This window comes from Thunnus thynnus, chromosome 4 (genome assembly GCF_963924715.1).
Source record: "Thunnus thynnus chromosome 4, fThuThy2.1, whole genome shotgun sequence".
NCBI lineage: Eukaryota > Metazoa > Chordata > Actinopteri > Scombriformes > Scombridae > Thunnus > Thunnus thynnus.
The window spans coordinates 6,524,785-6,541,224 of NC_089520.1; the positions used below are offsets into that span (position 1 = coordinate 6,524,785).

General features: G+C 38.2%; 1 protein-coding gene across 1 annotated transcript; it reads right to left on the minus strand.

The window, feature by feature from the left end:
- Positions 1-588: 588 nt before the first annotated feature.
- On the minus strand, positions 589-9,871 carry ccndbp1 (cyclin D-type binding-protein 1). Its single transcript, XM_067586311.1, has 11 exons — positions 9,712-9,871; positions 8,070-8,129; positions 7,771-7,850; positions 7,256-7,337; positions 6,701-6,797; positions 6,279-6,352; positions 5,302-5,378; positions 4,705-4,964; positions 4,010-4,070; positions 2,129-2,175; positions 589-1,130 (listed from the first exon to the last, which is right to left on the minus strand). Exons 1-11 carry the CDS (start codon positions 9,797-9,799, stop codon positions 1,022-1,024), a joined length of 1,035 nt encoding a protein of 344 aa, XP_067442412.1. The 5' UTR covers positions 9,800-9,871; the 3' UTR covers positions 589-1,021.
- Positions 9,872-16,440: the final 6,569 nt, after the last annotated feature.

Sequence of the window (16,440 nt, forward strand, 5' to 3'; positions counted from 1 at the left end):
CACCTCTTCATCTTCAGGGAGTTACCTCACATCTCATGTCCAAAAAAAATTTAAAAAATTCTGCATCGTTTGTGTTTTGTATGTATTTTCTTGTTGTTTTGTTTTTTAAGCTTTCCAAACTTATTTTAAAGGCTCATGTATGGATGAGCATTGCAAAGTAGACAAATAAATAAAATTATTAAAAGACCCATATCCATAATATTTAGTATGCCAGAAAAAGATTTAGTATGTCTAAATACACAGTATGTCAAATGGAGAGGAAATATTTGGAACATAGTTTTTTTTTTTTTACCATGATGCATCACTACATTACATGCATTACACTGCAAAAAACGAGAAAAACAAAACCAGAAAATAAATAAATATAAGGTCACATTTGTCTATTATGCCGAATCTGCCATCATCACAATGGTGAAACTAATTGGTGACATTAGAAGCCTCGTCATCTTTGTTGCAGTAAAAAAAGTGAAAACATACATTTTTAACTTTTAATCTTCACCGAGTCTATCTGAACTTTTCTTAGTGGGAGATCATCAGTCAGGTTTGTTGTTGTTCAGTTAGTCGTCACAGACAAACAATGACAGACGATTCAAAAGAGATTTTCGTGTTATTTTAATGAACTCAGTTGCTGCAGAAGAACACAACTCTTCCATCATCACAAGGATGTTCTGTGTGTATTTGGCAAACAGTCAAAAGTAGATTAACTGTGACAGCAGTAATGACATGCGAAGGATTACAGGATGACATGATGCTTTCCACAGAAGAGTTCATGTTATGACACAATTGATATATGACCTATTTCATTTTTATTCGTTGCACATGCAAGTGCTCGTGAACACAATGATACACTGTTAGAAATCCACACTTTTATATGTAGTCCCGAAGATGTAGAGGACGCATGCGCGCACGCGCGCACACACACACACACACACACACACACACACACACTGTAGCCATTCATTCCACACACTGGCACATAAAATCACACACACACACACACTTTTAATTACACACACACACACTAGCTGTCCTGGTGAATAAGGTTTTTGGCTTTTTGCAGGTTGTGTTCCACGGCTCCTTCTAAGAACTGAACCCAGGTCAGCTCTGATTCCCCGCACACGTGACTGGACCTGTAGGGCCAGAAGAGAGAGGAAAGTAATGAAAAAGAGAAACAGACACAATAAAGGACGATCAAGTTATTTTCTAGAACAATATTCTGTTTGTTCGTCATCGGCTCCTATCAGTCACAGAAAGAAACTGTAGTGACAGGAAGTGAACAAGCTGACTGGATTCAGAAAGCGTCTGACCCGCATTTTGAAGTAAATCTGTTGTTTTAAATGGCTGAACGAGCACCAAAAGCATTATGAGGCGCGTCAAACTGCCTTGACGCACCTAATCTGACCTTGCTTCAATTTTGGAGCGTTAAATGAAGACCCAGCGACCAAAACTGTTTTCTTCTGCAGCCAATGGAGAGAGAGAGAGTGCACGAGCTAACTGAGAGCAAGAGCAAGTGAGAGAGAGAAAGAGAGAGAGAGCGAGCACGGTGGCGTTGAATGAGAGAAATAAAACATTATTTTCTGATTGTTTCATGGCGGTTACGTTCTAAAGCACAAATAAATAACCATCAAACAGATGATTTACCGTGGAAACAGACGCTCTTAGTTTAATTTCCTCCTTTTCATTCATTCATTCCATCCAACTAATCCAGCAGTAAGTACGAAGAACAAATCTGTGTCGGTTTTGTGGTTGTCGGCGTTTCGAATCTGATCCCCGCAGTGCGTCGTATAGGAGCATCAGATGACGCACTTCAAATGAAGCGCATCATTTACCGTTTTCAGCGCGTTCGGGCCCTTCAGATGAACTGATAGGACGACTTCTCAGATTTCAGACTCACCACCCACATGTTTCTCAAACACTTTTTCTCACATTCACTGAATCCATTTTTATCTTTTGCATCACTTATCCTCCCAATTTCAACACCTGCATTTCTTCATGATTCGTCTCACTGTAAGTAACATCTCAGCATGTTGGAACCCATTAACTACAAACTGAAGACACCGAAAACCTTCCAAGGAAAAAGTGTTTTTGTATTAGCTTTAGCTAAAAAGCGTAGGTGGATCAATCTTACCTGATGATCTCTAGAACTTTCTTTAACAGTGCTGCCAATTTAGACACCTGCAGAGAAAAAAAAACACATTTATTTGTTGTTGTTGTATTTATGTAACACAGCTGAGGCAGAAGCAGGTTGGGAAAGCATAAAAATAACACAATTCCCTTTTGAAATGCCCTTTTTCTCTGCAGGTTTAAGTGAGAACCTTAAGCTGCTGTAAAGATACTTCAGGCAGAGAGGTATGCTCCTCACAAGAGCAGCTGATACAATCACTGAAAATGAAATGAATGTTTCTCCATTGAAGCATCAAAATTAGAAAAAAATGTAACCTGTTCTAACTGAAGCAGAGTTTTGACTTTCCTTCAGTAAACTAGTGAAGCGTTAAAACAAGTCGGGCCAGTTGGGCGGGACTCTGATAAGAACACAGATCCTCAACCACAAATATCTGAAAACTGATTTTTTTTATATATATACATGCAAGATGTAGCAGTGTAATTTTTTCACTGGAAAAACTGTTCCTCTGAAAACTGTCAGTGACGGTGTGCTCTTTGGATCATTTAGTGTTACTGGGAAACACCTTCTAGACAATGACGTTACTGTCGAAAATCTCAGAGACGTATTATCTCCAAACTTGGACAAATTAAACCAAAACTATCTGATGTCAAGATACCACATGAGGACTGACCCATTTAAAATAACCTTTGTTGCTAATTTTTAATGCAGAGATAACAATCAGTAAATATATTATCCAACATCGTCTGTGCATCCCTGGGACGTCAATTTAATCCACGCCGGTGTTTTCAGAGGCTGCGTTTGAGCCGAATTTCAATCAGTTGGGAGAACGGTGCAGCAACTATGAACAACACTGATCAGAGTTTGTTGATCTCTATAAAGACAAGACCAACACAGTCAGAGGTATTTACTTATCCTGATGATATGTTGGAGGGTTAACTTTGACAAATTCAGTACAATATTCTTTCTCTTTAAGCTGTTTTTGCTCTCTACCAACTCCTGATGGAAATATCTATGGAATATTATATCATTCAAAAAGATGTGCTTTAAAACAGGGTTTTGTATCTGTAACCTTATTTTTGTGAACTTGTACATTTATGTTTGTATCTGTAAATGCTGCCTGGTTGCACAAACGTACTTGCAGACTGAACATTTCGGTGTCTTCTTGCAAACGTCGTTTGGCAAGTTTGTGCTTTCAGATACAGACTGCGAGCCTGTATTCACAACCTGTGAGGCACTAACACTCACACGAGTGTGTGTGTGTGTGTGTGTGTGTGTGTGTGTGTGTGTGTGTGTGTGTGTGTGTGTGTGCGCGCACACAGACTTTTGACATGTTTATTGCATGTTCTGATTTTGTACACTGAGCTTCGTGAGAAAGAGAGGTGGGACATTCAACTTTTGACCAATCAGCTTTGTTGGAGCTGCTACAGCAAATCCAATTGGTCAATCATGTGACAGCAGCTAGAAGATCCCAGACGGACCACAGACATCATGTTTTAATTAGTGTGTAAACACCTGAAAATAAGAATTGTTGTGTTTTTGTTACCTTAGAAGTAGCCCTTTATAGCTAAATAGGGAGCAGGTCCTCTGCCACAACAATATTAATATTTATACACAATCTAACAAATATTCCAATAAGACATCAGTGTGGCCCAGGAGCCCTTATAGCCAATAAATTAAAAAACATTACATCACTACAGTCAATAAAAAGACGACCATGAGTGTGTCAAGTGATGCATCTAAAAACAGGCAATAAATATGAACTAAAACCATTTCCATTAGGCACAAACAGAGTAACGAGACCTTACAAATAAACACAGCTCATGTTGATGGTATGTGTGTGTTTGTATGTGCAGGTGTGTGTGTGTATGTGTGTTAGTGTCTTACGTTGTTCTCTACTCCACTGTAGTCCATAGGCGGGTAGAGACAGAGAGCCAGATCATCAACACTGATGAGAAAAGACAGTGAGAAAATCATTTATCCTGACTTTTTGAAACATTGTAAAAAAAAAAAAATTATTTTAATGAAAATTACAGATTAAAAATTACAAAATTACAGATTAAATGTTGGATTAAGTGTTTGATGTGTTACAGTGAAGCAACATTCTTTCCACAGTCATGACAATCATAAACAGCAGAAACAAATGAATAATTATAAAAAAATGAATTTGAACTGTTGATGTTCAGACAAAGAAAAAACATTTTTCCACACTTAAGACTGATGCAGGAAAAAAAACTTTTATGCTCATTGTCTGCACTTCCATTAAAATGAGTTACTGCTGAATTTGAATGTGTAAAATGTCCAAATCCTGAAAATCAAGTTATTACAATATGCACCAAAGAGTTAAAGGTGCAATATGTAAGAATTAAGTAAGAAACTGAGTTTAAAACATTCACAATGAACTAAAATGACGTGTGTGTGTGTGTATGTGTGTGTGTGTGTGTGTGTGTGTGTGAGTGTGTGTGTGTGTATGTGTGTGTGTGTGTGTGTGTGTGTGTGTGTGAGTGTGTGTGTGTGTGTGTGTGTCTGTATGTGTGTATGTGTGTGTGTGTGTGTGTGTGTGTGTGTGTGTGTGTGTGTACCCAGGACTGATGTCCTTGCTGATGTCAGCCAGGTCGTCCAGCTGGGCCAGGTTCTGAGGAGTGGTGACGTCACCGTTAGCTTTGACGGCCGACGTCAGTTTCCTCAGACACGCCGCCGACGCCTTCATCAGCCCCTGGCACGGACCGATCACCTGCCGGTCCTTCTCCGACCAATATGTGTCCTGGTTGCCTCGAGGCTCGTCACCTTCCTCGTCATCGTCGAGGATGTCGTTGAACGGGTCCTGAGGCTCAGATAACGCCTGGGTGGAGGAGAAACAATCTTTTTAATATGGGTGTCACCAACAATCAATTACATTATTGAAACTTGTTTATGTACAAGTGGAATCAGTGATGTGGAAATATAGATCATCCTGAATTTATGAAGACAAAAGGAGGCTTTTGAAGAGATAAACTTACAGGCTTCTCACTATAATATACTTACAACACAGGAACAATTTTAATACAGGCCGTCCTCTTACATACTGTTTCATTAAAGGGTCGGTTTTATCTGCAGTTGGGGGAAAAAAAACCCTCTGGCCACAATTAGAGAATTTACGGTGTGTGTGTGTGTGTGTGTGTGTGTGTGTGTGTGTGTACCTGTTCAATTTCCTCTATCGCGTCCTTCACAACTCCGATCTGATCAGACAGAACCACCAGCACTGCTGCCTTATTATCTGTGGAATACAAATACAACATGTTTTTCATTAATAAACCTTAATTTATTAAAATCTGCCAAAACTCCAAGACAAAAGAACAGAAATATAAATATAAGGAAACACTTTTTCTTGGCAGAACATTAAGTCCCACATTCATCAGATCATCTTAGAAATAACAGCTGATTCACAAACCAGGAGGAAGTACGAAGCTCTCCACATTAGATATCATTGTCACACAGACTGAGTGTCATACAGTTGTCATGAGCAGATAACTGATCACATCTGGCATCATCACCAGCCCCTGAATACATTTTAAATTTGAAATTGATCTGCAGTGACACTAACTATAAAAGGGAAAGGAAGACTGTGTTCAGAAGGGCTGCAGCTAACAATTATTTTCATTAATCATTCAACTGTTATACTGGCACTATTTCCTGCAAATGTAAATATCACTACTGAAACTATTAACACTAATACTTCTGCAGCTGATATAACTTTAAAATACAATAAAAGCAAGTTGGAGTTGGACAGAATTTGAATGTATTTTAGGGGGTATTCATGCAGAGCCACGCTGGTGTGGTGCGAGTGTTTTTCCACTGCACTAAATACCAAGGTTAGAAGATCATCTAACATGTCACTGTGGGTGTTTGTGCTTATATTGTTCCTCCCTGTAATATTTAAAACTCATTCGCTGATTCCCAGACAGCCCCAAATATGTCCACATGTTGTTGAGAAGACCTGAATCTGAAAGTTCACCGGTGGAAAGCTTTTAATGTGATGCAGCAGCAGCTTAACGAAGCTCTGATACAGCTGAAAGTGATTTTTAAGGCTATCATGCTGTCAACCACAACAACACGGCTCAACACAGCTATCCCCTTTACATCTACATGTTATTTAAATCCTGTTGACTGGACTAACCTTGTGGCAACTGGGCGAACTGGTCGCAGGCTGACCACACACCTCCTGTTGATGTCAACTGCTCCTGTGTCAGACTGGAGGGAGAGGATGAGGAAGAGAGAGGATGAGGAAGAGAAAAACCAAGAGAGAAATAAAAAGGGAACATAAATTAAAACATGCTGCTGTTGTTTTGCTGAAAACAAAAATGCAAATCTAAAGATGTCAAGTTTACAGTTGATTGTGTTTGAGCTATGAACATAGTGAAAAAAAGTGTCTGCATGTGTGTTAGCGTTACCATGAAATTTCATGTGTTATGACAACACTAGCGCAAGTGTGTGTTGAATGGTTGTATCCACGGATGTGAACATAAACTACAATTTACTGTGATATCTTATATTCACTCTCTGTTTTTTGTGATTGTGTGTGTGTGTGTGTGTGCGTACCTCTGTAGCGGTGTGCTCAGTATGACCTCCACCAGCTGTGCGACTCCCTCCAGAACCTCGACTGTGGCGTCTCTGACCTGTCGCCGCAGACTGACACCTGACACACGTAGAGAAGAGACGACGGAAACACAAGTGACAAGCTGAAGTCCAGACGCTGACAAAGTTTATATCGATTTTTATATCTATTCATAAAATCTAAAACAGCAGACATATCAAGCTGTGTGCCGGCACGCTCTTGGTTTTTCCAATATCAAGTATAATCTGAGGTTCACTGGAGAGTTTTAACGTTGCATGATTAACTAAAAGTGCAGAGCTGCAGAAAATGCTTATATGTGAGAACAGGACGGAACAGCTTTTCTCTTCTATTACTTTTAATATTATTATGAAAGTATTAAAGTATCAACTATCAAGCCAAACCACATTTCAGTGACTGAAATCAGACTGCATGAAACTGACGCCCTAATATAGAAAAGGACAGCAGCAAAAGAAGAGAACTATATGCAAAATAATACATGACTGAGAACATAGTAGGACTGTGGAGGTGATGGGTGTTACCTTGGCTCTTTGGTAGCCAGTAATACACTGTAGAAAGAGTCAGGACGCTCTTCATGATAGACTCTGTCAACTTCTCTCCATCCTGCAGAGAGTCCAGGAAAGAGAGACAAAAACCAAATTAAAATAAATGGTTTAAGTGACAATTAAAGGTCTTAAAGCTGGAGAGCTTCTGGCAGTGAGAGTAAAGGGGGGCACTCAGACACAGGCATGCAGCACGCTCTCATGTGCACCCTGAATGACATGCACACAGAGAGGGCCGGTAAAAACAGATGTGTTTTGACGGTCCACTGGCCCACCGGCTGGGATTTGTCCCAGTATGCCCGATGGCCAGAACACCACTGGCCGTAACCTGTCGTTACGGCTGTTACTAGTTTTAGCTGTAGTCTATCTATCCATTCATCCATCTATCCTCAGTCACACTTCACCAGAGCTCAGATTTAACAGGTTAATTAAATCCAGGTGTCTTGCGAAGGATCAAAACCGGTAAAATATTATGATTACAATAATGATCTGACCTGTTGTGATGGCAGCGGGGGTTTGGAGAAGGCCAGGCTGAGTTTCGTGGCTTCCTGGGACACTGCCTTCACTGCCTGGTCTGAGGACAGAAGAGACAGTTAACTCACATTAAAAGTCCCATTAAATGACTTTCAGATGGTGATTTTCTCCCACTGTGGCTTGTTGGAACAGGATTAAATGACAAGATCTATAATTACATAGATGATTGCACTTAATGGATAAACATTTTGAATGCACACCAAGAACAAAGTGGAAAAAAGCAGGAGGAGGATGATGAAGATGATAAACTATACTCAACTCAGAGTGTCCCAGAAGTTGGAGAGGTTGAACGCTCCGTCTGACTCGTTGGACTCTCCATCTGTGATAGAAAAATGAGCATTCGGTCAGACAAATCTTCCCTCTTCCAGGTTAAATTCGTGGACAAACAGCAGATTCACAGGCCGAAGTGACAAATGTACCAAATGCTTGTTGACTTTGTGACTGATTTTGCAATTAAATTCAAATGTCCAAAATGAATGAAAAATAAAAACAAAATTTCTAAGGTAATGTCTCAGAATTTAGTATTATTATGAATAAAAACAAATGGCAAGAGCTGAAAACAACAGACAAATAATCAATTAGTTTTTTGTGTTTTCATCAGCAAAATAAAGGTTTTACAGAAAGTGGGTTTTTGCTATGATGTCTAACACTTTTTCACAAGTGGTGAAAAAACAGAATCTGCTGCTAAATATCATTATTTATGTTTCCATTATCTCCAAATCAGAAGCTAACTTCAGCGTCGTCATCCCTGTCTAATTATTTTATCCATTAACAGTTTCACAGTTGTTTTCTTTCAAAACATTTACTAAATTAGGGCATATGGCGGCGTAACAAAATAAAACTACACTCCAACTTGACATGTCAGCTGTTTTAGACCTCAATACAGTTCAACAACGGTCGAATAAGACTATTTAGTTGTATCCACACCTCTCTAAATTAGTGGTTCTTAAAGTGGGGTCCAGGGACCCCCAGGGGTCCTTGAGGGATTCCCAGGGGGTCCCCAGCAAAAAGGGGAATCATTTTTATATTTTTTTGTATTTATACATTTATATATAATATTTATAAGTAACACAATGACATAGTGTATGACCATTTTGGTCGTGGGTTTCATACACTTTCTGTAATAAAACACCTAAAAGCAAAAATCTTCTCAGATGGGGGTCTGTGGCCTAAGTTGTGTCAGTTTAGGGTCCGTAACGTGAAAAAGTTGGAGAACCACCTCTAAATACATGTTGTAATGTTCTGTAGTTTGTATGATCTGATCTGCAGTTTTATAGACGTGCAACTGATTACAAACCAAATTGCACATTTTAATTTTTCTTTATTGTTGTCCTTATGATTCAGCCTGCTTCTACAAGTTGATCTATTTCTTTAAAAAGTGTTTATTTTTATTATTAAATATATTTACTTGTTTGTTTTACTATTTTTATTCTGTGTGTTTTTGCTTGCTTTTATTGTTTATCTGCTTTTGCCTGTGTACTTTCTCAAGCGCTTTGTGTATTAACTGTGTTATATAAATACATTTGCCTAAAACAGTTTCTACATAAACTGGACATCATATGTTGCATCATACAGTATTTAGCTCAGTGTCGGTTACCTAATTAACTGACATCTGAGTGTTTATGTCGAGCTGTTGCAGAAACTTAAAAAGGAAATTTCACAACTTGCCATCACTTAAGATAACAAACACATCTAACATAAAGCTTGTAACCGGATAACGCGGACTCTGTAAAACTACAAACAGAAACCTTCAGTGGAAAAAACGAGCCCAGCGAACATATAGACTTATTATTTAGCTTTGTGCTAATGTTAGCACGTTTAGCTTGAGGCTAACGCTAGCATGCACATAGCGGAGTTAGCTACTGGCTAAATATTAGTCCTGCTAATGTGTGATATTTTACCTCTGACTCGGTCTTTGACACACTGGACGGAGTTCAGCAGGTTTCGTAAAGGCACAGACACATTTCCTCCACTGTTATCGGCACTCATGTCACCAAAGTTTTCTGACAGCTAAATAACATGCGTGTTGTGGAACTGAAGAGGGACAGGATGTTAGACCGGGGACGATTATAAAGGAGGCAACAGTTCCGACGGAAAAAATAAAAAGCGACACATTGAAGAAAAGGTTTTAGTGACATCTTGTGGTGAAATTTAAGTACTACAAGTAAAATGCGTAAAACAGTTAAAATATATGTTGTATCAAGATAAAGCTTGGGCTGTGTGAAGTTGTGAGAGGCATTAAAAAATATATATTTTATGACATTTACGGACCAAACAATCAATCGATTAATCAAGAGAATATGGTCTTTTCATATAATCATTTATCACATCGGTCATAAGTTGCAGCTCTAAAGTAGTTGTGTGGTCTTTGGATAGGACATAACAACAGAGCCTAAATCATAAAAAATATTTTTTAAAGTTACGTGGTGCAAATACTGACATAAAACAGCACTGAGATTTAATACAACAGTAATCTAGCAAACCATGTGGCTTAATCTATAAGCAAACACACATTAACCAACAACTACACAGCACTAAACATAATCACAAAGACTGAAACTGAATAATGACACAAGCAGCAGCTGAGTGACACAAAGCTGCATTTTCTGTACTTACACTCACACAGAAAACTGTCCATTAAACCTGCATTAACTGATTTTTTTGTCACACTTGGGGGCAGCAAAAACAAGTTGTGAGCACAACACTGACATACCATCACCTAAGTGGTAAAGTTGCAGCCGGACAGCTAAACAATGAGCTGAAACTCACTATAAAGCTGTGAAGCCGAGGGGAGCTGTAGAGTCACTGATAATTCTCTGTAGATTCATTATGAGTGACATCTCTTACATTAGACATAGACATTTGAAACATTGTTATTATAAAAAATATTGATTATAGCTGCTTTAACTGTCCATTTCTCTCCTGGTACACAGTGCCTGAGTGAAGCAGCTCGTTCTCTTAAATGTGCCACTCCTGATTTAGTCCACTGGGTGTCACTGCTGAGCTTTCCAACCTGTTTATTTGATGTTTTCTGTCTCTCTCCATCAGGATTTGCTTACTGGACTCTTTCTCTGAGCAGGAACTTGCTGGTTTCAGGATCCTCGGAGTCTTGGGCCACCATGAACATGGAAGCACAGAAGCAGCTTGACTGCCTCTTTTAAATAGAAACTCCCTTTATTCTTCTGTCTAAAGATGGTTTCACCTACATGTGAAACATTTATCTCCTGTTCGTGTATATGTGAGAATATTACAGAGCAGCTTAACTTTTAATGTCAAAGTCGTCACTGGAAATATGTTTAATCAACTGGCAGACATGAAAACACTACAGGATGTGACTTTGGAGTTTTTCTGAATCCTAATAATGAGAAGGATCCTAAAATTGTTATGTCTGATGTGACATTTGAAACTGAGACAGAATGACCCATACTAACACGACTTCTACTTCTTTTTAAATCTCTTTTGATAGTTTTTTCTCTTCACTGCCTTTTTACTCCCTTCTATCACTTCTTCCTTTTTATGACTTCATCATTCCTCTCACAAGTTTAGTTTTGCTCCTTTACTTTTCTGCATGAAAACTTTCAATCGCATTCCTTCTCACTATCACATAAATCTCTTCCAGGAGTCGAATGCTGGGCATGATGTAATGATCCAGAAGAAGCTCAGACAGCTGCAGGAGTTAAAGATGCGGGTAAAACAACTTCTTGAGAGAGAAACTGCTCTGGAAGGTGAGTCAACTTCATCATCATGTCCGAGTGTCGTTCACAGCATGTTGGGTTCAGAGATCACTGTCTCACATCTGTATGTTTGGTTGTGTGTTTGCAAATGTACGTTATTCAGCATCAACACAGAAGACACTCAAGCTCATAGCCAGAATTTTAGATGCAATCGCTCGATGAGTTGCTTCAGGGGACAACAGGGACAAATCAGCAGGATCAGTTTAATCCATTGTGTGAGGTCCTGGCTACAAAAAAATACATAAACTAAACAAAACAAAAAATATCTAAAAAAGCTGCTGGTGATATGCGACAGCCTTCTCCCTCCACAGGACAGAGGGAGTCCAAAGTAATTCATACAGATCATGCCCTTTCTGTAGAGAGGCAGAAAGTAAGGGTGTTGTTAAAGGACAGGTTCACAGTTCTTCAGGTCTGACTTAAACAACAATCAGGTGTCCCTACAAGTATTGAAACAGGTTTTGCTTGCTGTAATCATTCCTCCTATTCATACAGGCCATAAAGAGATCCCTTTATAATGCGCTTTCAATGTAAGTGATTGGGGATTAAATCCACACTCCTTGTCCTCAAGCAAAAATGTATTATTTAAAGATAATATGAGGTTTCAATAGATATCTTCCACAGTTAGTCTTTTTGGTGAAATTTCCCCTCTTTTTTTCTCAACAGATACTGTTTTTCTGGAGGAATTTGGCACTAAAGAGACTGTAACTTTGAAAGATATTGACTTGATTTGACTAAAACATGGAGGAGGGCTGTGGATATTGTTGTCCCCCATCATTTATATTGAACGTGCAATATGAAAGGATCTTCTAATGGCCAGTATGAACAGGAGGAATGATCCAGCAAGAAAAACATGTGTCAGTGTAATATGACCACCTGACTATTGTTCTGGACAGACTTGGAAAATTGTGAACTTATCCTTTAATGTAGGTGCATCAGCTCTGGTCAGGCACAATGTTTATATGTTCTCCCCATGTCTGCGTGGGTTTCCTCCCACACTCCAAAGATTGAACTCATTATAAATTTGGTTGTGGTTATTTTTATTTTTTTTTTACAGGGACAAACATCATTGTAAATGAGCCAGTGTTACCAAGAGAATATTTTTAAACTTTTGTCCCTCAGACAGATGGAAAAATTAGCCATTAAAAATGATGATGCAGTTTTATAAGACCTGGCTGCTGTTCATTACCCATGTTGAGAATTGCAAGTCGAATAATGCATTTTGAGTATGATTGGATGTGAATATTGCTGAAACATGCAGCAAAATTGCCAATGATTTATATGTCGCAAGCAGTTATTTATACTGAAGGTGTGATGTGTGTTGTGCATTATTAGCATTACTTTTTATATCTTTTGTTTACATATTATTTAATCATTGATTCATACTTTCTTTTAATTTCTTCTCCTGACAAATTATGTTGGTAGATGGGAGGTCGAAGGGTGGTGGGATCTGCGGCTGTTAGGGTTGTTGAAATGTTCACAGTTGTATCATTTGCATTTACCAGACTGCTAAATTACCTGTTTTAATATAAAAATCATGAATAAAGCAAAAATAAACATATAAAATCTAAACAAGAGGGCAGACTGTTTCTCCAACATTAGATTAGCTGCAGTTTAAAGTCTAAGACAGGTTTAAACTTGTGCTGTTTGGAAGAAAATCATGTGGTCTCTGAAACCTCAAAGACACTGCTGTCTAAGTGGCATCTGTGATTTAGTCTATTCCCTGATGCCGTGTCTTGTAAAAATCATCTAAATGCCATCAGAGGTCATTTTGCAGGAAGTATAAATTAAATGTGCTGCAGACATGGTCTAACCATCCCTATTGCCACACAAGAACATTTCAGCAAAACTCTGGAATACACTCAATGACAACATTTTAAAAATTCCTGCTTTGCACAATATCTGCGCATGGCAACTACAGTAAGGTTAAGGTTAGGTCATGGTTGCGGTCACAGTTAATAAAAAGAAAAACATTGCTGGTACATTGCAGGTCTGTTACAGGACATGAACTCTGGTCTTCTGCATGATAGTCGGACTTGCTACATACCCATTCACCACTCCAACTTCCACACCTGTACTTCCATGTTGGCATTGGATGTAAATCGTGAGGTGCAGAGTCATTCAATATAAACCCAATTCAAAGTGATACTTAGGTCAATCTAACAGAAATTGAACTTAAACTTGCTGCAGACCTGGTCTAACAGAGATTAAAGGCTGCAGAGTTCAACTTAAGTTAGATCATTTTATTCATTTCTACAAGATATAATCTTTCACCATGTATGACTTTATGAAGGCAATGGTATCAATGGTGTCAAACTAATGTAAAATTGTGTTAATGTCCAGCATTAATGTCCAGGAGCATTAATGTAGGCAAGTAAGCCACTTTTAAACTGTTCACTTAACTGAGAAAGTCACAGAAAAAATGTTGTTAAGTTCAGTTGTGAGCAGTTTAACTAAAGAAAGATTTTCTCCTCTACACCTCTTACATGGTTTCATCTGAATAACTGTTAGAGGCACAAAGAAGTAAAACTATTCAGTATTTCACAAGAAAAAAACATGAATACGGTGATATATTTATCTAACTACTTAACATTTTTTTTGTTGTTGTTTTTGAAGGCCTCCCCTGCTCTCCCCAAAAATTAGAATAAATACTTATAAAAAAGATCTTTCCTATATGGCTGTTGGTGTCAAACACACATGGCTCACAGAGCACACAGACACACTCAAGTTCAAGTTCTTTTTTTTCCTTCCTGTTGTATTTTTGCTTTTATCACAAGTTTGTCTGCAATAGATCCTTGATTACTTTAGGTTTTTTTTTCATTTCCTTTATTTATTTTAAGTCTCTTTCTGTATCAAGTCCTCTGACACATATTTGTGATAAAGTAAGAACTTGAACTTGAGAAACAGTCTAAACACCTAAATGAAGCTGATTATAATCTTATACTTTCACTCTCACTCACACTGATTTATTCAAAAAAAGTGAACCCTGATCAAAGTTGCATTTAATGTCTCACTTGTTGCAGAAGTACAAACAGCTCCAGTGAAAACGATCAGTACAATCACAGACAAGTTCATCTCAAATCAAAACCTGTTGACTGTGTTCAGAGAACAAAGCAGCTGAAGCAGGAACGACAACTACACAGTGTTGAGCGCCCAGCCAGATTTGATTACACCACTGTTGCCGGGTAGATTGTTTAAAGTTGGAAAACCTCCACCAGGAAGTTGATGGGCACGGTGATTTGTACATGATGTCTTAGCAAACATAAAAGGTTTGAAAGGCAATGAATTGTACAGCTACAAAATGTGACGGTCCAAACTGAAATACAGACACATGCTATAAGGAGAAAACATTCAAGTTGCTCCTTTCAGTGACGGAAAGAAACTCAGTTCAGTTACTGAAGGACTGTAATTAAGTTCAGTCTTTAGGTACTTGTGCTTTACTTCCATATTCTGCTACTTTATACTTATACTCCTCTACATTTGAATATTGCACTTTTTACTTCACTACAGTTATTTGACAGCTATAGTAATTTTTTACTTTTCAGATTAAGATTTTACATTAAAACACTTATGATAACCTTATAAAATAGTTTCCATTGTTTTGCTTGCTCTGCTTCACTGCATTAGTTGAAATCAGAGAATTTAAAGTATTTTTCTGATATTGTTGTTGTTCTGATAATTTCATTGTGTTATTTAGTTTTGTTTTGGGTCTTAACAATGGAGGTTGCTCTCTTTTTACTGACTGCCTCTGCCTCCTTGGAGATATTGCTCTTTAAAGATGAATTCAACATACCTCCGAAAACTTGTTCTTGCTGACCTCCAGTGGTTTAATCTCACACCTTGCTGCACTGATGTACAGAAAAGTGAGAAGTTAACTAATTTAGCAAGAGTCAAATAAGTTAACATGTCACCCTTATTGATTCAGTTTGCCTCAAATATCTCGGCCCTTTATCTCCGTCAAACACCAGACACACACTGCTGGAAGAGTTGAAACTTACTCTTTCCAATCATGACTTTATCTCTAATGTCCAGATTCATCAGATTCAAACTTCATCCTCAGTATTAAAAGTAATTCAGGTGATTATTGTCTATTTATAGTCACAGTGCAAAGAGGAACTGCCAGTGGCCAAAGCAGCATGACTTTCCATGGTGCAATTATGGCAAAATGTGAACATATATGTGCTAAAAATGTGCTGTAGATTTTTTTCCGTATTCAGAAGTTTATCACTAATACCCTTTGAAAAAGATGACCAATTTGTTGTGCAGGATAGGTCACGTAGGTTTTATTTTGTTTCATGATCCAATACTAGAAGGCTAGCGCTTTGAAAGTCTTACATGAACTAACAGTCGACAGAACTCATGCAAAATGTCCAGGGGAGTTTTTTAGATTTTATTGTCTCAGTCTTTGTCAAAGACACTGAAAAACAACTTTATTTTCATCTGGATCTGCGAATGAAACATCTCATGGATTGATTGCCATGATTTCCGTACACACATTCATGGTTTCCAGATGATTTGGTGATCCCCTGATGTTACCTCTAACGCCATGATCACATCAAAATTTTAGTACTAAATACCAGCAAAATTAATGACATTCCCATCAGCTTCAGCTGTGTTTAGCGCTTGTTAGCAAATGTTAGCATGCTAACACACCAAGGTGGTGCACATGGCGAACAGTGTAGCCTATCTGCTTCACATCAGCATGTTAGCATTATCATTTTAAGCATGTTAGCATTCTGATGTTATATCGAAGGGAAGACGACTGCACACGCAGTGATTTTATTATATAACCGACATTTTAACAACACTTTGGCTGACGTGAGGCATTCATATTTGCTTGGTTCTAAGGCACTTCTGTATTATTAAGTGCCAAGTCGGATATATTAGAGCTTTCAAAAA